This window comes from Catharus ustulatus, chromosome 1 (genome assembly GCF_009819885.2).
Source record: "Catharus ustulatus isolate bCatUst1 chromosome 1, bCatUst1.pri.v2, whole genome shotgun sequence".
In the NCBI taxonomy this organism is placed as follows: Eukaryota; Metazoa; Chordata; class Aves; order Passeriformes; family Turdidae; genus Catharus; species Catharus ustulatus.
Window position 1 is genome coordinate 89491198 of NC_046221.1, and position 24527 is coordinate 89515724.

Consider the following 24527-nt stretch of genomic DNA (forward strand, 5'->3'; position numbering starts at 1 on the left):
ACAGAAATGGAAGAATACTGTAGCTGGTATATCATTCTATTGTTCTACTAGTACAGGAATTTGACTGGCTAGTAAAAAAATCCCTGATGCCTCCTGCTACATTTACAGTGCTTCTGTTCTGAAAATGGTAGCAGCTGAAATAACACACAGCTCCTTTATCACAGTCTACAAGTTTCATTACTGACATTTGAAGTTGATACAAGAGCTTTTACACTCATGAAGGTACTGAAAAGTCCTCATCTAACCCCATGCTACCTCCAGAAAACCCCATGAATTTCTTCTGAATAAATAATTGCATTTTATAGACAAAGCTCTTGAAGAAAAGCCCAAGGCCAAGTTTATCACATCTCTTACTCATTTCTTCATTTCCCCATACATGTTAAAAAACAAAAAAAGTAATTATTCCCATAAACTAATTTGCCAGTGGATAATACTCTTGTCCTCCTAGAAACTCAACTCAATTGACAGTTCTTTCATGTTCTTCCAAAAGGGTATTTTTTCCAAGAAAAACACATTTCTTTTACACATTTATTTTAGGGAGAGATCACTGAATAAGCCTCTAAGGAGATGCCTGCAATTCTGTCAGATTTCACCTGTGGCTTTTCTCTGTGCACTCCGTCTACAATGTCATACTCATACAGGACTTCTCTTATATTTTGTCGATATGGTGCATGCTTTTTTGGGGTGGATGGGGGGGTGTGGCAGAAATTCTGCTAGCACATCTCCTGGAGTGCTGTGACAGACAACAGACACTGCACAGGGTGTTCAGTTTTAAATCACTTCTACACTGTTCTGTTCTGCTCTTCAGGCTTACTGGCTTGGAAAGTTACAGGTGCTCATAACAGCTACAGTACTTTATTTTCTACACAATTTCATGGAACCAGACAGCTAAAAAAGAAAAAACCTTCAGAAAGTTCAGAATACCACCTTTTCATCTTCTTTTAGTGTGCTAGCTTCACTGGAAATAAACATGTTCTCCTTTTGCAGGATCTTCCTGTTAGTAACAGTCGCACATAAATAAAGTTTTCTAAACAAACATCTTATCTTTTTATGGAAGGAAGTCCATTAATAAGGAATTGACGTCCTTCCTTGAAAAAAAAGATCAGTGCTAATTCTTTCCCATAAACTAAAGAAATAAACTTATACCCTGAGATTTTTTACTCTATTTTCACAGTAAACTGGCTTGTTTGCACATAGATAAAATGGTACTGTTTGGGTTTTCTTATAAACAATATGTACATTGCTGTTTTGCCCTATAATACTGAATAATTAATTTCTTCCCTCAGTTTTTGATTGCTTCTTCATGGAACTTGTGCTTTATTTCAATTCTACTCCATTCCTGTTAAAAAGACATGGCAGCATCTGAGCAAAATTCAGCCTGGGAGCTTCAGAAATGCAGCATAATTTTCCAACATTTTGACCAGCGCCATCATTTCCAGAAAGATGTCCTTTACTAAACAAATGCAGCCAAATATACTCTAGCACCTCTACTGTGGTCTTTGCTGACTTTGTCAGCTACACAGGACATTTCTTTTGCCTAAAATGAACTTTGTCTTCTGACACAACCTTCATCTGCTTCCCTTCTTTAACATAACTTTTCTAAGAGAATTCAAAGTTGATAAAGTATTGTACACTCCTTGTGAAAAACAAAATACAGATTTTTCTACAAATGGTTTCAGAAAACCAGTATTTTAACCAATTTGTAACAATGCTGAAAATAGAAATGTTAGTATGTCTAAGGAGAGTTTAGATTTGCAGAATTATTGTACATAACAATTTAGAATGTCAATGCCATACGGCAGGGAGATCAGCCAAGGAGAATGGCAGAATAATGTAGTCTGTGATTACCATACTTGTATAAACTTAGGAGTTATAATGCCATAGTATGTTTGTGTGAAAAGATCTATTTACCTTAAACACAGTAGCTCTGGTGGATCCAAGAAACCACATAAAAATATTTACATAGGAATTTCAAAAGGAAATTTTAAGGAAAAAAGTGCACGAGTGTTGCTAGAAAAATGCTGTTATTTCTCTTTAGCTGTGTCCATAAATGTGTGCTATTTCAAAGGCATCTATACCAATTTTGAGAGATGAAACACTACTATGTTCCAACAATCATACTCAGAAAACCTAAGAACATGAAAATAAAATCTGCAATACTTTAACAAGAGTGTGCATCAACTTTTCTTACAGAATGCTTCACCTGAGAAGGTGTTTAACGTATGTCTTAATGCAGACAAATAAGAGTGAGACCAAACACCAGACTCCTCCTCTACTTCCTCTATAGCGAACTTGAAGATTCCTTTCTGACTCCATTTTGCACTAGGATAGTTTGCTTTCCAAAGATCAGTCTGCTGTAGAGGCAACAAGCCCTAAGTAGGTAGGAGTCAGTCCACATTAGACAGCTTTGGTGATATCAGTTCCTTGCGTTCTTCTTCGGCATCCATGTATAACTTTACAAGCTAATTTCTACAGTTTACATGTAGACCATAATACTATTAGTGGCTGGTGGAACCAGAAGACTTCATTTGCTCCTGCAGGTTTAGTAACACACCCTTGAGTGTCACTATAAAAGCAAGAGCAATTTCCTCTTCCCTTAGCTCTATTCTTTTCAAAGGCTTAGGTCCTCAGAATGGTTTCCCCCCATTTCTGTTTCATTCTCAATAATGTACTGCGGAACAGTGACCTTTTATAAAAGCAAAACCAGAGCACTGCTTTGAAAGGTCACATGGCACAACCCAGAAAACAGAGCAGATATTCTGGTATCCCATGGCAGCCCTGGAAACAGGGATAGAGGCACTAGCCTGACAATTATCTGGACAAAACATTGCGCTGAAGGTTTTAGTCTCTCATTAGAACTTTCACTCGTTCTCCAGGACTGCCCTGGTCAGTGAGGATACCTTACACAATTTCCAGCTTTTCTGCCTTCATTTTTCTTTACCCTCCTTCTCTTAGCATATTTCTTCACAAAACTTCTCTGATTTAGAATGATTTTTGACAGGGCAGAAAACTTGGGGAAGTATCAACAGAGCTCAGTAAGTGTGTACAAAAAACTAAGACTTTTGATAATTTTATCTTGTAAGATGGAGTTTTAGTCCACTGTAGCTAATGGCTAACCAAAATACCTGAGAATGGCTTTAGGACTGCTGAATGAACGGATAGTAGCGAGCACAGCAAACAAAGGAGCCCATCCAGCAGTGTCACTGTTACCTGTGCTGCTGTCCTCTCTTGTCCCCTCACCTCCGCGTTCGGCAATACCGGTGTTGCAACTGGTGGAGGAGGTGCTCTGCGTTTTTTCCCTTCAGGGTTCGCTGTCATTCCAGAGATGTTACCAAGGGACAGTGATGAGCCCAGGCTACTGGAACGAGAATTCACCGAAGGGGAATTTGGTGCTGTGGAAAAACCCTGTAAATGGATCAACATCTTGGATTAACATCACTCTTTAAAAACAATGGGAAAGAAAGAAGAAAAACAAGACACATCTGGTTACCGTTTAAACAGTGATATGAATAATCATGTATGTTCTTCTGCCAAACCTGCTGAATTGCAAATTCTAACTTTTGGAAACTTCCAAAGGTCAACTGGAACAAAGCTTACAGGCAGTATTAATAAGACAGGAGGCACGATAAGCACCTACTGCGGTTTAACAGTAGTATTGATGGGAACACTGCTGCTGCTTGCTATTTAAAATATAAAGTTCACGTCAAGACACATAATTACAGTTACCCAAATGCATTTGCAGTTGCATTTGAATTACAAGTCTTACACATTTCTGGAAGCAAGATTTACTCTTAAACGAGAACACAGTATTGATAAAATGCTGTCAGTGTCTCAGGTTTGTCTATTTTGTTATCAATCTGCCTGATTTACCTGAGTCTTCTCTGCAGATTTACGTAAGAGAAATTCTGCTACCATTAAACTGTTTCCAATTTACATACACAATCAAGCATAACCACTTACAACTTATTGAAAATAACCATTTAACTTGGTGAAAAGAAGTCCTACTGACAGGCATCACTCTGGTTTCTAACAGGCGCAGATGAAAGGAGAAACAGAAAACTAGTTCAGTAATTCCTCACTGTTAAAAACTACGTTAGTTGTCATTGAAAACTGAATAAAATCAATTGAAAAAGTTTTATGGATTTCAGAATCTTAATACATTTTTATATTAATACACAAACAGAAATATATGCAGTCACATAGTAGCAAATCTACAAATACTAAAGATTAGAACTAGGATTGCTTGAAATGTGCATTTTAAATGTAGTTTTTACTCCTAAATTCAATATTTCTTTTTTTACTCTGGTAATAAAAATCTTGCAAAAACTTTCCCCTCAAAATCTGAGTCATCTTCTCCTTTTTTTAATTAAGAGAACCTTCCATATTAAACTGAAGATTTTACTTTTTAATTAAGTTATTTGACTGTAACTTCTTCCCAGAAATATCTTCTGTGGAATCACCACTGATACCACTTCACCATGACCTGGAGCTGAATAGCTCTTCTGGAAACACAGACTGATGAGCATGGTTGATAATGCTGCTCTTATCACAACAGAACATGCTACCACAATTGCAAAACTCTCCCATAGAGGACATAAAGCTCTCTGGTAGAATTTTGTCCAAAACCACAAAATACATACTGGCAGGAAACTTAAAGGCCACCCCAAATGCCATTACTTAAAAAAAAAAAAAAATTCTTTCCACAGATGCCAAGTGCAAGCTTAGGTAAAAATTAAAAACACAGGGCAGCAAACTTAAAAACACAATTAATCTAGTTTTAGGACCATTCAGGAAGCACTGATAAAGCATTAAGAGCTAAAAAGCAGAGCAATGCAAAAATATACACAGTACAGGTTCCTTTACTGCTTGTTAAGTTCCATGTTCTGTAGATTCCTGTGAAAGCAACTGAGATGGACGTAGATTTGTGCTTGTCCTCCACTTACTGTGTGTGTTTGTGATACCAATTACTGACCTAGATGCTTTTGTTAACTTTTATATTGCACTCTGCACAGCACACTTAATCTTGGAAAAATGTATTTAGCACAAATGGAGTATGATACCAGTCTTCTCTGACTGCAAGCAGTGTTTGCTGCATCTTTTATATCACCAATTTCTGTGAATTGAATGGCATGAATAGCATCTTTGCCCTTCAAGGAAATGAAGAAAAAAGTTTGAAGTAGAAGGCATTGTTTAAAAGATTAGGTATAATCTTACAGAGAAGTAGTCTTGTCTTGGCCCTGTATCTTGGGCAGTGGAAAAAATAATGATCTCATCTGTAAGCTAAAAGTTTTAAGTCATTATCAGTACAAGATCATATCAAATAAAGTTTGTTTACTCCTACATAAATGATGGATTCACAGAGCGAAATACAAAGAAGTTTCCTCTTTTCACACATTTACAAAACAACTGAACAAAACAATTTCAAAGTGGGTTCTGCAGGTATGTTTTGACTCTATTAATTCTTTAGCCTTCTAGATAAAAGGGTGGAGAAATTTTAGACAAAGATATACAAAAACAGCAAAAAGTTCTAAGACTTTCCACCTTGCACTACAAATATAGAGTACTGGTAAGATGACAGGCCATAACTAGTGTAAAATGAATATTCAATTTTATCTCGAGGTCTTGTGGCTGAAGAGCTACCAGAATCCTTTTCCAAGCTACAGGTCATTGGGAAGGAATACAGTGATAAACAACTAAACAGTTTAAAGCTGTTTTTTTTTAAAGCTTGGGTTTCCTAACAGAAGATACAGCGAGGGAAAAAGGTAATACTTCCATGATACTATAAATATCATGAATGATAGGTAAAAAACCCCAACCTTGCAAATTCATCTGTTTTCTTTTCCAAGTCCAACCTTTATATCAACCCCATTATCCCCTTACAGAGCATTTCAAGAATGCTCATGTGAATACACTTGCCCTAAAACAAAAACTCGCCCAGCTTCCAGGGGAATGGAATGAGGACAGTTTTGAACTAGTTTCGAAAGCCCTCTCATGCAGCAACAAGAGCTTTGCCTAACTGGAAGCAGACCTTAAAATTCTCCCATGTGTGTAGTCATTTTCATTAGCTTTAAGAGAAAAAAAAAACCCTGGACACAAAACACTGACACAAGTGATTATGGCACAACTTGTCTTTTGTTGCAAAACTAATACAGAAAGACAACACCTGACCCAGCTTTTATATTTTATGTTGGGTTAGATGCAACGCAGTTTCTTTTCAAATAATGGGATTTTGGAGGTTTGTTTTTCAGGCAGTTTAGCAAGGCAACTGTTAAGAGCATACAACATAAATCAAGCAAAATTGCAGAGACATGATATCTACATGCCAAACACCTCAACCATCTCTCATTTCTTGTTTTTCTAATTTATTATCAAAGAACTGATTGAATTACTCAAATTACAGCAGTGTAAGTAGGAAAGCCAAGCTCAGGAATTGAAGCCAATGTTGCTGGCTAAGAAAAGTCAACCCTTATCCTCCATTTCATTTGACAAACAGGTTAGTTCTCTGCTCAGAATCCAAATCAGTTTACAGAATCCAAATCAGTTTACAGAATCCATGTGTTTCATAACAACAACAAAAAAAAGAATAAAAAAGAAAAAATCAATTGATGAAAGAAAATTAATGGAAACTAATTCAATATAAGAGCTTTCAAAAATGTCTTTTAACTTGCAAAATCACAGTATTTTGTAAGCCACTAGTGTTTGAGCGCTTTGCAACCAGTTCAAACAGCAACTAATTAATGCAAGCTAGCAAGAAAAAGAAAGTTTGGTTTGGGGTTTTTTTCCCCCGAATTAAAGCAAACCCAATACAAAACCAGATAGACCAGCACAAGACAGTGGTCCAGTTAGAAACCAGTTGAACGTAGGTTTGGAATTCGTAGTGAAGCACAAAAGACATTTTTGAAGGGCAAATAGGGACTGCTAAAAACACAGAAGTAAGAAGGCTAAGAGTAACCTGGTGAGGTATGCATACCACTCTCATTTTCAGAAGACAAAAACCAGTCAGCTTTCTACAAGACTTCTAAACTCCCATAGCCTCCTGAACTTAATACAAGATCGATTAAGAACCTAAAGCTGAGGCCAGTCTCTGTTCCAAGGTCATCAACCTAGAATGCAATTGTAAAACACTTTTTTCAAACTACCTTTTTTTCAAGAATAAACAGAAGTTCTGCTATCTTATGGATATTTTGAAAATTTAAAAGTCATATATAAATAAAGGTAAGAGTTATCTATTAAAAGTGTAACTGTATTGCTGTGAGAACTCTGTTTTACAAAACCAGATGTGTATAAAAATGGAAATCAGCTTACAATTGTTTTTAAAAGCTGTCCCTTATATACAACGTTTGTACCCAAAGCCCTGTTATTAGCATTTCCTTGACTTTCCGATGACACTAAGTGCCATTTAAAGGTCAGCAAGGAAGAGGCTGCAGATTGCCTGTGAGAGTGATTTGACTTCCTAATCCCTGTTCACACCGGTCAATAAAAATTTCTCAAAATGTCAAGTTCTTTTCTTGTGAGGTTGTAATGGACAAGCCTTTCTTCCGCAGCTCTTTGCCAAAACTCACATATTTGAGCTCCCAGCCTTGTTATGCAACTTCCTTCTCAGAAATTTTTAAATCAGAAGTAATCAATTGAGCTGTTTTTAAGCACTCAAAGTACCAGATGTATTAGCAAAGAGTAGGGGTTGTATTTTTTCCAAAATAGAAACAACAAAAAAAAATTAAAAAGGATATATATATTTCTTTACAAGTGTGCTATGTGTGAATACGAATGGTAAGATTTACAGCTGGCAAACAAATCCATCTATTCAGTGACAGCAAGAATATTTATGCCTGTTAGACATTTAAGCTCCATTAATGCAAATTTTTATTGATTAGCTGGATGATACCATAACTGATTACAACTGGCCATATAAAATGCCTGACAGGTTATGTCAGACCTACTGCGCAAAGTGAACTTAGAGGCTGCTTTTCCTGACATGACACTGATTTTACTTACACTAAATTTGCAGTAAAATTGACAACTTAGAAATTGAATTAATCCAAGCTCCTGCATCAAAACTAAAGCATTATACTGCAGTCATGAGATTGCCGGGAGACACAGTTAAAAAACCCAACAAAAAAAAAATTGTGACTACTCAGATTTTCCTTTTTAAGCAGCCACACTGAATACAGTTTGTTTTTTTGTACTCCCTGAAGTACTCGTGCTGACAGTCTGCAGTCAGAAGGAAAAAAAAAGTTAAACTTTTCCTGTTCTGAACTGAAAAAAATAAAAAAAGGCCTTTTTATGCAATTTACTTTACTCTGCTTTCTTATCTCGCTGCATTTTGGTGCTGGTAGGAAATTATCTAGTCTCACATCCCAGTAATAAAAGAGAAGCAACTATTTCATTCCTACAACAGTTATTTACACAGAGTGTACTGTGATGATTTTATATGCCTGGCAATAGGCTCTCAAGTTCTTACTGTAAAAGTTTTGAGTTATACTTTGAAGTCTATGCAACAAGTGCTACCTTACACTTGTGAGTCTATCAGAGCATCTAGATAGCAGTTCCAGATCTTGTGGTCAGGGTCCATTTGGTAGACACCAGAACTTATACAGCCAGAACCAGAGATGTCTGAGAACATTCTGTCTCCTGTGCCCCTGCCAGTTCTCCCTCCGCATGGCTGACCACATTCCTCTCGTTTTAGTACAGAGTTTTTCGATCAGAAATCCTAGCAGTGACAGGTGCAAGGCAGTCACTTCCTATAAAAAACCGTCCATTTTATCTCCCAGTGCCAAAGTGACCAATCTGCCAATCTGTCACTGTAGTGGTCACTAAAATTTTTCTATGACACAGGTCCACACCATCTGCAATTATGATGTTTTTCTTCTTAATTGTCTTTATCATTATTTTTTTCCTTGTCCCTTAAGCATAACTTCCCTTCCTAGAAGTTTATCTGATTACTTCTTGTCTTCACTTAGGTAAGCTGATGTGACGGAAAGGGTCTCGACAGCTAAGAGTACAGCCTTGGTTTCCAGCTCCATCTGATTTATACACACTTTGCAACTCCTGAGGTGTCCAATTTCTTTTCCACTAGAAAAGTTGAAAGAACAACCACCCAAGGAAAAGAAATAGTAAAATGCAAGCCTCCAGGAAAAAGGTTTTCCATAACACACCAATGGGTTTAGATTCCCTGTGAATTTCTCAGTAGGGAACAAGCATGGGTATTGACTCTGGACACTTCCACCACATCGAGGACAACAAGGATGTGTTTCCAGGAAACTTCTTAATGTTTGTTACACTTCTTATGCCTCATATCTATAAAAGAAGTGAAGTAATATTCAAAATTGATTTTCCATTTGAAGATCACATCGGTGCTGAATGAATATGGCAAAACCCACAAATAAGAACACATAAGCTGCTTACGTTTTTAAAATTAATTGTCAAATATTATATTTTGAAGTTTAGGAATATAAACATTTTACTCAAATCATCAGAAGTTTAGAAAACATGGATTGAGAATACATAAATTACAGCAAAACATAAACATGTCTGTAAACTCTTGCAAATATAAAGAAACATTTGCATTATCACCCACTACTACCACCTTGCTCAGTATTCTGCCACTTTGAGATCACAAATTTAATATGAGATCTCCAAAATGAAAGGAAGTACCGTGGCACACATAAAGCAGTGGGGAATACAAGTTTAGGAATTCAACAATGGGTATTAATCAAGCAACTCAGAGATTGTCAAAGTCAGTTATATTTTTTCAAGATTTTATGACAGATCAATGCTTTGAGAATTCCTCAATGCTTTGAGAACTGAAGCTTTTAAATAACTTCTTGTAATTTAAAATTCAATGTGTTTCCTCCAAATAAATTCTCCTGTTTCCTGTTTTACTTTTCAGATTTTCTCAAGTCAGAATACCCTTCACGCCTAATAAAACCTTTGTCTATTACTGCTACCAAAATTCATTCATGTCAAACTGTATTGAGAGACAATCAGTATCAAGAGAAATGGACACAATACTTTTTTTCCAGAGCAGCAATAGATGCAAAAAAGGGAAGTCAAGCTAACTTGATTTACACTTTTGTCCTTGTATCACCTCTTCCGTGACAGCATGTTTCAAACAAATTCATATTAAAAAAAAAATAAATTAGCATCCCGACACAATTAACAAAAAACAATCTTTCTTGACAGAATGGAGTAGCCATGTCTCAATAACTCAGAAGGTGGGAGCAGGTAAATGCTGCCTGGTACTAATGGGAAGATGCAATTGTATAAATGGGTGTTTGGAAGGCACACACATATAAATCCTTTGTGTCCTTTCCTATCAGTCTGGACACTGAACTCATTGCTGTAACCAGCAAGCTTATATCCTGTGGACCTTGTGAATCACAGCTGAGGAACTTGTTAAAAAGAAGAGAAACAATTTCTTTGATTCAGAGCCGTTAGCATTGACAAGTCACTCTCAATTCTATGTAGTGAAAACACACTTGCTACAAGTCTTGGTAATGCATAATTGATTTAATTTCTGTCATTGTGTTCTGTGAAGGAGTAAAAAAAAATATATACAGTAATTTCACGACCACAAGGCGCACCGGACTATAAGGCGCACCCCCCCGAGAGCCGGCACATTTCGCAACTTTGTAGATCACATAAGGCACACCGGACTATAAGGCGCACTTTTTTTTTGCAGCGAAGCTCCGCCCCCAGCTCCCCCCGTGTGGTTGCTGGCCGAGGCCCCGCCTCAACCCGGTAGCAATGGGCCCTCAGACTCGCCTCCACCTGGCAGGGGCGGTGCTGCCGGCCCCCGGGCCCGTCTCCACCCGGCAGCCATGGGCCCCTAGGCCCGCCTCCAGCCGGCTGCCATGGCACTTCCGGCTCCCTCCATGGCTCACAGCTCACACTTCCAGGTAGGCAAATTTCGCAACTTTGTACATCAGATAAGGCGCACCGGACTATAAGGTGCACTTCAGGGATTGAGGGACAATTTTAGTCAAAAGGGTGCACCTTATAGTAGTGAAATTACTGTATATTTAGCCACAATTGAAAGAAACTTAGTCTGCTAAACAATCTTTTCTGAACAAATGGGATCAGCAAAGCAAGGAATGGTATGTTCAAAACAAACTTCAGCTGAGCATGACACAAACCAACATATTTTACACTTAATATTCCACTATTCTCCAGATTCTCAATTTACAAAAATGCAGCTAAAGATGATGAGACACCAAATTAGTGGGAGATACTTCAACATTGGTATAAATCAAATGACATCCATAAAACAACCACAGGCTTCAGCATGTGTCCATTACAGCTATCTTTGTAAGAAGATTTGCTAAAACTAGCATGTTTTTTTAAAAAAGAGACATGCATGTCTAGTCCTTTAAAATGCCACTTTATAGTGCCATACATGTTACAGAGAAAACATGGGCATATATGCACAAGCTTCCAAAATACTCTAACTTCCCTTCTGCCCTTATGGTGCTCTGCAGCTGAGACCATCAGGCTGAGTCACAGCACACAAAGCATGTGGGTTCTTTTTTAACTTTCTGACTGTGAAACGTATTTTAAAAATCACTAAAATGCAAATACTTTTGCTTTTGTTTTGTGCATGCAAATCCTAGTGAGAAAAACCCCATCATTAACATAGCACTGAGAACATTTTGGGATCGAATAATCCTATGCTCCTTGGCAGTTTAAAAGGAAACATTGCTACCCATCACTCAGGTGGCAGGTAGGGAGTGCAGGGTTCAGGTACAATCTGAAGTGAATTCCAAAATCAAGCTGACCTGAGGTGACAGTCTAGGGTGCCACCAGATGCTTAGGGTAAGCTTTGTTTGGATTACATACAAGTGTAAAATTATTTGTGTTGACTTTCAGAATTGTGTGGACAACTTTGTGTCTCATTTGATGGAATGTTCTCTTTTTTTCTTTTCCTTCTTTCTTTTAATATCATTTTGGGAAAATACCAGAATCACTTTACATCTAAAATGCACCCTCTCAGGGATGATTTACATTTTTCTGGCTAGATGCTAAAAACTTATCTTCCACAAGTCCAACACTTTCTGTCACAATGTACTGTGAAAATTTGTCAGCCTATAAAAAACCACCGTATTTTGAAAATAGATTTTTCATAACCGTCAAAAATACCAGTATGTAAAGCCACGATGGGAAGAAATAATTTCAAAAGATTCCCAGAAAGGAATATCCAACAAAAGGTAGAAAGTCAGCAAATTCAGCTACTCACATAACCTTTTTTTTTTGATAGCTACGTGCTTGTAATGAGAGATGTGCAGGGAATTATAAAAGAATTGGTGAATCATAAAAGGAAATAAGAAAAAATGTGGAAAACATTACAAGTCTCTTTTTGGGTATTTGTCCAAGTGGAATAAAAGCAGACGTGAAATAAGTACGAAAGAACACATGAAGTGAGGATGGGAACAAAAACAGGAATTGTGGCAAAAAATGAACACGTTCATGAGATTTGACCAAAAAGTAAGTGCTTGAAGAAATTCCGGAAAAGGAGAGGAGCACAGCAAAAAGCAGAAGAATTCAGTAAATGCGATGATAAGAGTACCGCCTTATATCCTGGGGAAGAAAAAATGAACTAAAGAGGCTGTGCAGGACAGAAATCATATTTTGTAAGAAAATTCTACGACTGTCCATATACTGGCCCAAAAGATGTTGATGTTTGTCATGAAGGCAGTGGGAGAAAAGTCAAATGAACAGAACTCAAAGCAGAAAAGATTTAGCACTGAAAGAAAAGGGGATTCATATACACAGATTTGTGATTCTGTCATAAATATTTCTGTGGTAGGGATTTAATGCATACCTAGACATGGAAATGAGGCAGAATGGAAGAAAATAACAAAAAAAATTGAAACCTATGAAGAAAGGTCAAAAAGCAAATGACAGAACCAAATAGAAAAACACATTTTAAAGGAACCTGAAGAAAGAGACACAGACTCCAAAATTAAATTCAATCCCAGTACAGAAAGAAAATAGGAAAATATTAAGCCGGAAGGAAAACAAAGGCAGAAAATTAGAAAAGAGGCTATTTACACTTTTTCTTGGAAGGACATTAGCAGATAGAGTGAGAGCAATCTTGGAAAACTGAGGATGGAAAAAGCCACATTTTTGTAAGCTTGAAAAATTTGGTTTCTCCTTTCACTTATACTTTTGCACTACATGAAAATAGATTAGCTCAATCCAATAGTGTTGAACAACCAAGCCAACAATCAAAATCTGTCTTTACTAATGGTCTGGCAATAGACTTCAGGGAGTTCAAAAGGTCAAAGACTGACACACAAAAAAGACATTTTTCCACTGGTGTTAATCATAAATAACCAAAAAATGGATCAGAAGTCTTGAGCAAAATGAATTAATCATTGCAATATGAATTGATTTTCTCTAGAATTACTAATTCTTTTAAATCAATCAGCCAATGTTTTTAGATCATGGAAGATAGGAGTTGTTACATCTGCAATATATGTCCTCCTGAAATTCAAAATATTTTATAAACTATTGCAGAAGAAGTTCTTCTCCACAAATTCTTTTAACATATAGAAACTATTAAACCACTAGAGTTTATCATCTTCAATATATTTTCATTGTAGATATGCCAATTTATACTGGAGAAGGAGATGGAAACTTCATGTAAAACATACAATTTTAAAAATATCTTCTTTAATGTCTGCATAGTCAACTTTTATGGCGACCAGAATTATGAATGGAATAGCTCCTGGCATGAGGTTTTTGGGTGTGTATTTTTTTTTGGTTTTGGAGAAATAATTTCTGAGTTTTACTGAAAGTATTTTTATTCCACTTGAATTAGTAAGTGTTTTCTCCACATTTTAATGAAGGTGTTGTCCTTATGCAAGTTTTCCAGATGCAAGAAACATGAATGATCAATCCTCAAAAACTTTATGTGTCTGCTGAAATTCTGACACATATGACTATTGGCCTCTGAAAATCTCTACTTATTATAGCTGCTGATGAATGAAGAAAATCTACTGAGATTCAAAGGCAAATTTTCACCAAGATCTAAAGAACTCTGAAGCCAAAGGTGTTGCTCTGATCTATTCAAGCTCAGGGATCTAGCTTCCACCTCCAGTCCTTATAATCCAATTCTGACACAAATGCTTTATTACAGTAATTTCACAAATACAAGCTGCACCAATTTGACTAAGATTTTGCTCCTAAACTGGAAATGCGGCTAATACTCAGGAGCGGCTAATATGTGAATAATTTTCTGACATTTACAACCTCAGAAATGCCAGCCAGAGTGCCGAGCCGAGCTGCTGCAAAGTCGGCATTTTGCGATTGTTACAAATTGCTACTCTGTTGCACCGCGGGTGGAGCCTGGCTGCCTGCAGGTAGCATGGGGGGTGGGGAGAGAGGAGGGAGAGCTCTCTCCTTCCCTCCTCTACCACAGCCCGGGGGAGAGACGGGGGGCCCCGTGCCGCCATTGCCGCGGCTCGGGGAGGAGAGGGGGGACCTAGGCCGCCACTGCCGCGGCTCTGGGAGGCGGCGGGGGGCTCCGTGCCTGCCTGCCACCACAGGGCAGCGCCGGGCCGTGGTGACCAAGCCCAGTGGCAGCGGCTGGCCCCCAGTGGCCCCACCGAGCGGCAGCGCCGGGCTGGGCTACCTGGCCCCGTCAGCAGCCCCTAGCGGGCCGAGCCTGCACAGCCTTAGCTGAGCCAGTAAACCCCACCCTGCCGCCGTTCTGTTAGTATTTGGCAACTTTGTTGCACGCGGGTCCTCGCTGCGAACGACAGCGTGGCTTATATTCAGGTGCGGCCTATTTATGGACAAAAAACAAAATATTTGCCAACACCCAGAGATGCGGCTTATACTCAGTGCGGCTTGTATTCGTGAATTTACTGTAATTTAGAATGCATTCCTGCAACAATGTTTCCCTTTGAAGTATGCGGTGACAGAAGGTGGTTAGCTAGAGGGAGACAAAAACAATCATCCAACTGTGAAAGCAAATTTTCAAAAAGGAAACTACACTTTACAATGATAAAGCACAGTCAAAGATATTACTGAAAAAAAATATAACCTCTGAAGACTTTAAAACTTAAATTAGAAGAACAAATAAGCTTTTGAAGTCTAAAATTATTGCAAATCTTAAAACAAATCCTAATTACACACTCATGAAGATGATTCTAGCAACACGAATCAGAAGTCTGCAGCCACGAATTTTACAGTTTCAGTTAGCTTTTTCAAATGTCTGGATGTGCAGGTCTGCTTGTACTTAACCTGTGTGCATACATATATGCAAACATAGGGATGTATGCACACACAGCTTATCACTTCAGTAAACTCTTCCTATATCGGCACGCATGTTTGTGCCTCAATGCACTTACTACAAACTGAGTGCAATATGCTGAGTCTGAAGCCCTACGGGCTGGCCTAAGCAAGCTCTCTAATTCTCCACATCTTTCATGTTTCCAGGAGTTTCGTGACAACTTCTGACTGCAAACTACAGCATTGGAGCAGACCAGCCCTTTAACGAGATATGACAGCTTTCTGCAGAAGACAAAATCAAAACACAAATGTACATCATGTTTACAGAATGATGGTCAGGTAGAGATGCCAACAAATCACTTTGAATTATAACAGCTGAATATTTATTCCCAGATCAGTATCAGTGGTCAGGAGTGAAGAAAAGGAGTTAAGAGGACACTATGTGAGAGTATAATGGTGAGGAGAAGGTTTAAAAACAACACTCTCCTGCTGGACAATGGATAAAGCACATCCAGGTGTGGTACACAGCCACCTTCTGTTTCATAACACCTACAGAGGGAGACCTGTAGAAATAAGGCCTTTCTCATTAAACGAGGTGATTAATTTGGATAGAAGAATACATATGCTTACACTTTGAAGAAGTCAAGTGAATTAATTCCAGGATCTGAATCTTCCAAGACCATGAAATTCAAATCCAAGCTTTCAATCCACCCTGAAGGATGCTCCAAAGACTATCCTCTTTGGAGAAAAATGAATACTCTGATCATGATGGCAAAAGTCATTAACTGGGTTCAGAGGAACAGGAGAATAAAGAAGTAGACCATCCCTTTCAATTTTCTTTAAAGTAATACTTTGACATTATTTTAATATTCTTGGCCTTTAAGCCTTTTCCTATTGTGAATACTTTGTGCTTTTCTTTCAACTCTAACTTTGTCTAGACCACTCCATCTTCTAAATAAATGTGAAGTGATAATACAGCATACTGCAAAGGGACTGGAAGTACAGGCGTGCTGGAGACCAGTCCACTTCAGCCTTTTCCCACTTTGTATATACAAATGTATAAATTTATCATTTTATCTTCCTTTGCAGTATATTGCAGCCTACAAGATTTCTCAAAGTCAAAAAAAAAAAAAAAAGGCGATATATCCTTAGGAAACCAGAGCTTGACTTGTGAATGTTTATTATTCCCAAGAAACTAATTCCCTACTATGTAAAGCCTTGTTTCTTTGTGAATTTAGTGTGAAATACTAAGAAATCACATCTCTCCCATCTATTTATTTCCACAGAGCTCCAATTCACTGGTGTGAACTCCCCACTGCTCAGTTTTGGCAAAAACTTTTCAAGCCCAGTCGCAAATTTAGCAGACACAGAAGTTAAAAACCTGTGGCAATAGATAAAACATATACCTACACTTGGACTTCAGCTGGCATGATTACAGCTTAAATAGGGCAACCAGTGCTGGGAATTCTGCTCACTTGTGGGTACACACTGCTTCAGATAACAAAGAAAAACCTGCTTTTGCAACAAATTATTGGTTGGTGAAAGCCACTCCCTTCTTTTGCCACTGTTTGCAATTCATCTTCTACAAGACTTAACATGTTTACTTTGGGGTTTTCTCCTTCCCCAGTGAGAAAATGCTCTATAAATTAAGCAACTTTAAGGGGTTTATCTGCGCCAACTGTCCATCAAAAGGAATGAAGGTCTTACGTTTTAAGAGATTGCAGTGAAAGTGCCAGAAGACTTTTGAGAACCTGAAGTAGGACAAGAGAGAACAATTCTAAAATGGACTAGTGTAGATAATGGGTAGCAACTTATAAAGGACATAGTCCAAAGCCAGTTAAAACAAGCAGGAATTTTTGACTCTAGTGAGTTCTGCATCAAGTCTCCAATGGTCAGTTTAACTGTATGATGCTGAAAGAAAATAATACTCTAAACAATGCCATTTCATTTCAATGTCACTTCTCCAGAAAATCTTTTTCTTCAGTATTCTTTCAAGCTCAATGAAAATCATAACGCCAGCTGAGAAAGCACAGCTCTGATTTTTTAAACATTAATTTGGTTCCAGATATCCATACTTCAATCTCTTCTCTTAAAGAAATGAAGAAAGTAAAGGACCTCCAACAAAACACACGTGAACTGGATCCCAACAAATAGGCAAGGAGTTGTTTTAAAAGCATGATCAAAACAAATTAAAAACTAAAATCTGTAGAATGCAACACATGATCAGATACCCTATACTGATACATAACTAGTTGAGTAACTAATTGGCAAGGATTTAAAAAACCAAGACACATGACATTAAACAGGATGTGAACATGTCCATAAAGCTAAAAGACCACTATTTTCACCCTTAGCATGATGCTTTCTTTGATGTAATTTTCAGCCACAGGAAATTAAAAGTAGAACAATACAATAAGTTCACAATCAAAACCAAAAATATTACAAAGTTCTAAAGTACTGCCTTTCCATAAATGGAGGATTAAGTCGGGATTTTTTTCCTAACTCAGAGAAGTTACATAAGATATATTTTCCCAGGTCCCTTTTTTCCCCTTTTTGGGTAAGGGGGGAAGAAGGTGTCACAACTTTGGATAGGCAAGTTGCTTTTAATTAAATACTAGAATAACTTTGTCTGACTTTTTAGTTGGTATTGTCTTTCTGACCTGTAACCCTTAAACTAGAACAAGGACCTTGTTTAACATTTGTTAAATTTAGGCAGCACCACTATCCACTATTACCCCCCTTCCACTGCTGCTGCACTAATCTCCCATGCCAGCTGCTCAAATGTTTACATCTGAAGGGCTTTCTCTGTTTGTGCAGAAACAGTCTCTGCACAGTATCTCTCATCTGTACATTTGCCAGAATCTAGGCAAGAAAATCCTCCCTGCTGGAATTCTTGATTAATAAATAGTCTTAAATGTTTCTTCTTCCCTTCCCCCTTCTGTCAAATCCATTGCCATTAGGTTTTTACAAGGCAAACCTCCACAATGCACTTTACTGGCCTGACTCTTGTCCTGTGCAAACAACTGTAAATCAGAACAAGCTCCATGTAGAGTCAATGAAATCACACCACCTCTGTGCTGAAACTGGGAGAGACTGAAATCAAGATGCATACTTGAGCATTTGCTGGGATAGAAAGAAGAAAACTTTACCATCAGAGAAGGAATTTCACAGTAACAATATAAATCTAATGGTAATCTCTTCATCTTGCAATGTCAGTGCACTTCAGAGACTGCCTGCACAATTCATAACCTACACACCAGTCCTACCTGGCTCAGCAGGTCACCAAGGCAGTGAACCAGAAAAACACCTAAACAGGTGCTTGGTATGGCACTGAAAAAGTCAGTGGGGCCAATGCCTACAGCCACTCTCCTTTTTAAGACCTCTCTAGAGCTACATATTGCTATTTGTCTTGATCTGCTTTCTCCTCTGCCCTTCCAGCTGAGCAATTCCAAACCCAGAAATATTTTCCTCAGTTTACCCAAGTGTTTTAAGATCTGCTTAAAAGTGCAAATGACACTGAAAAAAATAATTCAAAGAAAGTGGAATTGACTAGTTCATACTGTTGAAAAGCCTTTAAAAAGACTGACCACTATTTGTCACATTCTTTTCCCACTTCAGTTTGCATCCCAAAATGTTTTTCAGAATTCAAATGAAGTATTATGCACTTTAAACAGAGTAGGAGAAAAAGTGATGGCAGAAATTATTTGTAGACCTTTCTGCTAAGCTCCAAGGGGAGGAACGATATTGTAGATGCACTAAAAGACTTCAAAAACCTAATTCAACAGTTATCTACTAAAAAAAGAAGAAAGAATCCGTAACAGCTACACACACTAGAGGTGCTATGTGGTCTTTTTTTGTAGTGATGAACAACTGAGAAGCACACACTGAGAAGCACACTCAGTGCTATACAGTCTTTGCTTCATCCAGACAATTATTTGAGTTAAAAGGAGACCTGTAAGGGCCACTAAGCCTCATGTAGGTCTGACTTTGCATGAGAGAACTAAGCCATAAAGTTTGCTTAGGAAAACTTCCCCATCAAAGTAAAATGCATTGTGTCCTGTCAGCAAGTGTTTTGCAAATCCTCCCTTACCTGCCATAAGATGTTATTGAGACATATGGTTTCACACGCTACCAAGCAGCTCACTTTTGCCAACGAACAATAATGCACAGAAAAAATATGTGTGGAAATCATGAGATCATCTAATTAAAAGAAATGTTATTGTATGCCACTACTTTTAATGAAATCAAGTCTTCACTGTCCACAGAGGAGGCTGGAAAGAAACCAAATCCTATTAGTGCTCATGCCTCAGAAATTGTTTGCAAAAGAAAAGAAATTATACCTTAACTGGTGCTGAAAATTTTTGCTGTATCTAAAATCTACATATGCTAATAGGATATTTTAGACTAATATAATGAATCTATGGTTACATGGGATTTAGATTATGCCACAACAAAACTGGTTTTACTGTCTAAAAAAATTCCACTGCATATTAGAAATATGGAATCAATGACATACTATTAGCCATTTCTGATTTCATCTAGTAGAGGACACTGGCATAAATACACACTAATCCTTTCACTACAGCAGCTACCACTGGAAAGCCTGACAAGAAATTCCAACTATGAAAAGCCTGATCCTGGTATAAACTTTTGTTTAAAGGTGGTATTTTCCAGACCACTGCATGCTTGCCACTAAGAACAATATACTGAATGTGTTATGACCAAATGCGAATTACAAGGCTATTACAGACTATTAAGTGGTTCTGGTAATATTAATTACCAAGAAAGCAAAGCCTGAGTGGTTGACATGTCACTAGAAAAATCTCAAATGGAATTTTGAGTTTGTCCTTGGGTATTTTTTAATGTGCTTTTATTAATGCAAATTAAAAGCCATTGGTCTTATTAGCTGCTGCTTTAGTCTTTTTTTTTTCTCTTTTCCTTTCAGTGAGTTAATTTCAGAACTTTTCAGTGAAATCAGTAACAAAAGATGAATCAGACATAAAAGGATTTGGGTGGTTAAGGGTGTGTCACCAGGTCTTAATTAAACATCCAAGGGAGATATCTGAGCCAACTTACGCCAGACTGACTGGGTACATCACCACGTAGAGAATGATGCCATACAGCCCAGGTCTGGAATTGCCACACATAAGCCTAACTTAGTGTGCTCCTGCTAGGTTATGCCTCCCTAAAACACAATGATTTGTGCTTTCCCATCAATAAGCCCGACACATATCCCTCCGATGTTCTTATTTCCATTTTGGTGCCTGAACTCTGCTTCTGGGCAGAGCATGGAAACTGTGGAGAAACCATGCTTCTAACCTCCTGCCTAAATTCCAACTGGATCCATAAAACCTACAAATCTCCTTCTTTGTCAGTCAAAGTGCCTGATCCAATAGGTGTGTTTAAACCAGAACTAAGCAACCGGGCTTCACAAAAATGCAACTGCCTAAAAAGGCAGCTATGGTATTTACCTCTTGTCCTGTCCAAACCCCTGCCCCAAGTTTGATGATTCAGTAGGAGTATGGTAAATCCAGATCCAAAACCATCATCTAGTTGAGAAATAACAAACTTTCCCCTCTTGTGAGGAGAGCAAGACTATTCTCTGTTCAAGGACATGAACATGAGTTTAGCTAAAAAGAGACTGAGATTAGGGCATTCATCTGGGCAGGAAGCCATTTGGCTCCTCCACTTCTAGCTTTAGTGACTACTTACTTGCTGGATGTAACATCTGCTTAGCATAAAACACAGAAAAACATCTCTGGTGCTGGCACTGGAACCCAGAGCTGCCACCGCACTTAAGTTAGTTCATTACTGGTCTGAATAGTTAAGCTTGCTCTTGCTCTCTGAGTCACTGAATATTTGTGTATTTTTACAAAAGGGTGCTTCCCACATCAAGAATACCTCACAGCTTTGTTCCAGGCACTATCCAGCCCTGTAAGTATTTTGGGTTTTTTTTTTGTTTGTTTTTTTTCTTTTTGTTTTTTTTTTTGCAAAGGAGGAAATAATTCTCCGATCCTGATATCTCTAAAGGCAAAAGAGAGAACTTAGTTCACTCACATTTTGGATAACAGTGGTAGGTGGTAATGCTCTAGAGTAAAAGCTGTAAATATCTGAATCTAACAGCTGATTTGAGATTTGAATTTTGAGCAGAGGCAGGTAACAGACAAAGATGGGGAGAGTTTAACAAGCAACTCCTGCTGTGAAGATTTCAGTGGATTCAAAACTTGGGAAATCTGGCTCTCAGCTGCTCAGATTCAGAGTCCAGACACCCACACTCTAAGGTATTTGAAACAGGCACTGCCAGGCATAGCTGTACCCAATTCCTTTTGTAGATATGACCCTACTCAAGCCCTTTTGATTTGACTTACAGTAATTTCATGAATACAAGCCGCAGCAATTTGACAAAAATTTTGGTGGAAACCCAGAAGTGCGGCTAATAGTCGGGGGCGGCTAATATGTGAATAATTTTCTGACATTTACAACCCCAGACGTGCCAGCCAGGGCGTCGAGCCAAGCACCTGCCAGTAAAAGCTGGCATTTCACGATTGTTACAAAGTGTTATTCTGTTGCCCTGGCTCCCTGCAGGCAGCACGGGGGGCGAGGAGAGAGGCAGGAGAGCTCTCTTCTTCCCTCCTCTGCCGCAGCCCGGGGGAGAGACGGGGGGCCCCGCGCCGCCATTGCCGCGGCTCGGGGAGGAGGGGGGGGGGCTCTGCCCCAGCCCTCCGCCACCGTGGCGGGAGCATGGGGTGCTCCGTGCCCGGCCGGCGCTGCGGCGTGAGCGGGGCGCGCTCTCCGTGCCCGGCCGGCGCCGCGGCGGGAGCGGGACCGGGGTGAGTGAACCCAGAGGTGGCGGCCAGCCCCGAGCGGCAGCGCCGGGCTGGGCCACCTGGCCCCATCAGCAGCACCTAGCGGGCCGAGCCTGCACAGCCTTAGTTGAGCCAGTAAACCCCCCGCCCTGCCGCCATTCTGTTAGTATTTGGCAACTTTGTTGCACGCGGGTCCTCGCTGCGAACGACAGAGCGGCTTATATTCAGGTGCGGCTTATTTATGGACAAAGAACGAAATATTTGCCAACACCCAGAGATGCGGCTTATACTCAGTGCAGCTTGTATTCGTGAATTTCCTGTAATCCATTTCTCTGTGCTCATCTCAGAACATTTCTTGACAATATTTCCTTCAAAATGTCCTGCTAAAACCACTGCAGAAACTGAAGATTATGAGCTATCTATTTTAAAAGCAGCAACATGAATACCATGAGTTGTGATGATTTAACTCTGAACCACACAGTTCTAAATAAAGACACAGGTTCTGGTAACCACTGACTACCTGATAATATTTAAAAAAAAAAACAACAGAAAAACCCAAACAAACCTTCATGGTCACCGAAAAGAAGCTAAAAAAAGAAGCTTAAATGCAACTTCTACAAACCTAACACTCAGAAGTAAAGTGGAGGGAAGTCCACCCTAAATGATTTCTTTTCAAATCTCATGATCTTAAGCCACTTTTGTGTGGTGAGAGCAAGAGCTGACAAGTGATTTTTGAATGCATGAAGTTGGCAAGTACAAGCTAAACAACACAGACAGAACAGGGGTCAGCCGACAAGTCTCTTCACCAGATACTGTTTTTAATAGCTTGTAACTTTACCATGCTTTAACCATGGATGCTGAGACTTTCCATTCCAGGTGTCTGCCTCAGGCTATTTTTTTTTTTTTTTTTTTTAGCCGGAGTAGTTCGGCTGGTTCTGAGATGATTTCTTTTTTTGCACTAACTCCAAGGACCTTTTCTTTGAAGAGGTGTAGTAACACCACATCATGGAACAAAAATTTGAAGTCTGGTGGTGGCAGGCAGCCACTGTTTCAAGCTCTTGCCTTCTACTATCACATACTGTAAGAAAAATCTAAAGATACTATAATATGCAAAACCATCTATGATTCACATGACAGTTAATATCCTGTGAGTGCACAACACAAAAGGAGGTGGGTACAGCTGCATCTCTCCAGCAGCCATAGTTTGGCTGAAAGGCACCTCCATGGTCTGCTTAATCTGTAACTTTGCTGTGAGACAGAATAAAGTACATGTAGCTCATCCTCTAGACATTTTTGGAGGTTTTGAGGATTAGGGGATCATAAGAATTTCACAGTCATTTTAATAGCATGCTCCCCTTGAAATTTCCATGCAGTCATTTTTTTCTCCCTCTTGTACCCAAGTTAAATTTCTATTGCTATATATAAAGCACATTTCATCCTGTCATGCCCTCAGTAATTCAGGAAAAATAAAGTCAATCATTGGCATCTTTACTACCTGCTGAAATTCTCTCAATGCCAGCTTAAGATTTGGGCAAACCTTTTGTCATAACAAGACAAGTTAACAGTAATTATTTTTTTCCCTCCACAGTGTATCACAGGCTATCAAAATAAAACTAACACTACTGTGATGGTTAACATTATGCTGAGATATAGGGTATTTATTAGATCTCTTTTTCTTCTAATCATGGCTGCAAAAATGAAAATATTTATAACTGTATCTTCCCTAGTGTCACCCTTTGGCATCTAACTACTGACTTACAGGCACCCTCTAATGAAAGACTGGGGCAGACAGACCTGTCTGCTGCAGTATTTCCATACTCAGTTTGTTGAGTTTTGTATTTTGCAAACAAAATCACTCTAGGAAATATTATTTCAAGGCCAGATCACAACCTATATCTTAGACAGTGCATAAATAGCTTTAACTCTATAAAATGCAACATTACTATCCCAGGATATGTCCCTGCTAATAACAAATAAACTCTAAGTATTGTCAGGAGACCAAGAAGGAAGAACATGAAACCAGGAATGTAAAACACATGTGATTGACAAACACAAGGAAATATTAATAGTAGATGGCTGTTAACTTCCATTTAGTTTACATGGGCAGTATTCTCACTCCTATTGCCCTGAACAGTACCTGCCTATGTGACATGAAATCCTTGACAGGAAAGGATATTACCTGATCACCTGGGACCTGACATGGCTGGAGAGAAATAACATTTATCTAACTGTACCTGATTCTTCTTTCCACCCATTCTGAACTAAGAAAGTATAGCATGAATGCTACTGGCATCAAATAGAGCAGAGAAGTTACAGCTAGAATACAAGGCTCTGAAAAGGTAAAGCCTATAAAAACCTTCATATGGAAAAGAGTTGTTGCTGCCACTTAAGAAGTGATTGCCAGGATTATTAATGCAGCAAAGTTATGGATGACTTTTATCAAATATTAGCACAGAACTTTTCTTCTGGAGAACAATCTTGCAATTA

General features: G+C 38.7%; 1 protein-coding gene across 6 annotated transcripts in view; it reads right to left on the reverse strand.

Moving 5' to 3' along the window:
- The window catches only part of COBL (cordon-bleu WH2 repeat protein), a 256101-nt gene that overhangs the window by 70939 nt on the left and 160635 nt on the right, over positions 1-24527 (reverse strand). For all 6 annotated transcript variants that reach the window (XM_033060207.2, XM_033060222.2, XM_033060229.2 and 3 more), the window contains one exon: positions 3211-3405. In XM_033060207.2, the coding sequence (XP_032916098.1) occupies positions 3211-3405 (195 nt within the window). The remainder of the gene's footprint in view (positions 1-3210; positions 3406-24527) is intronic.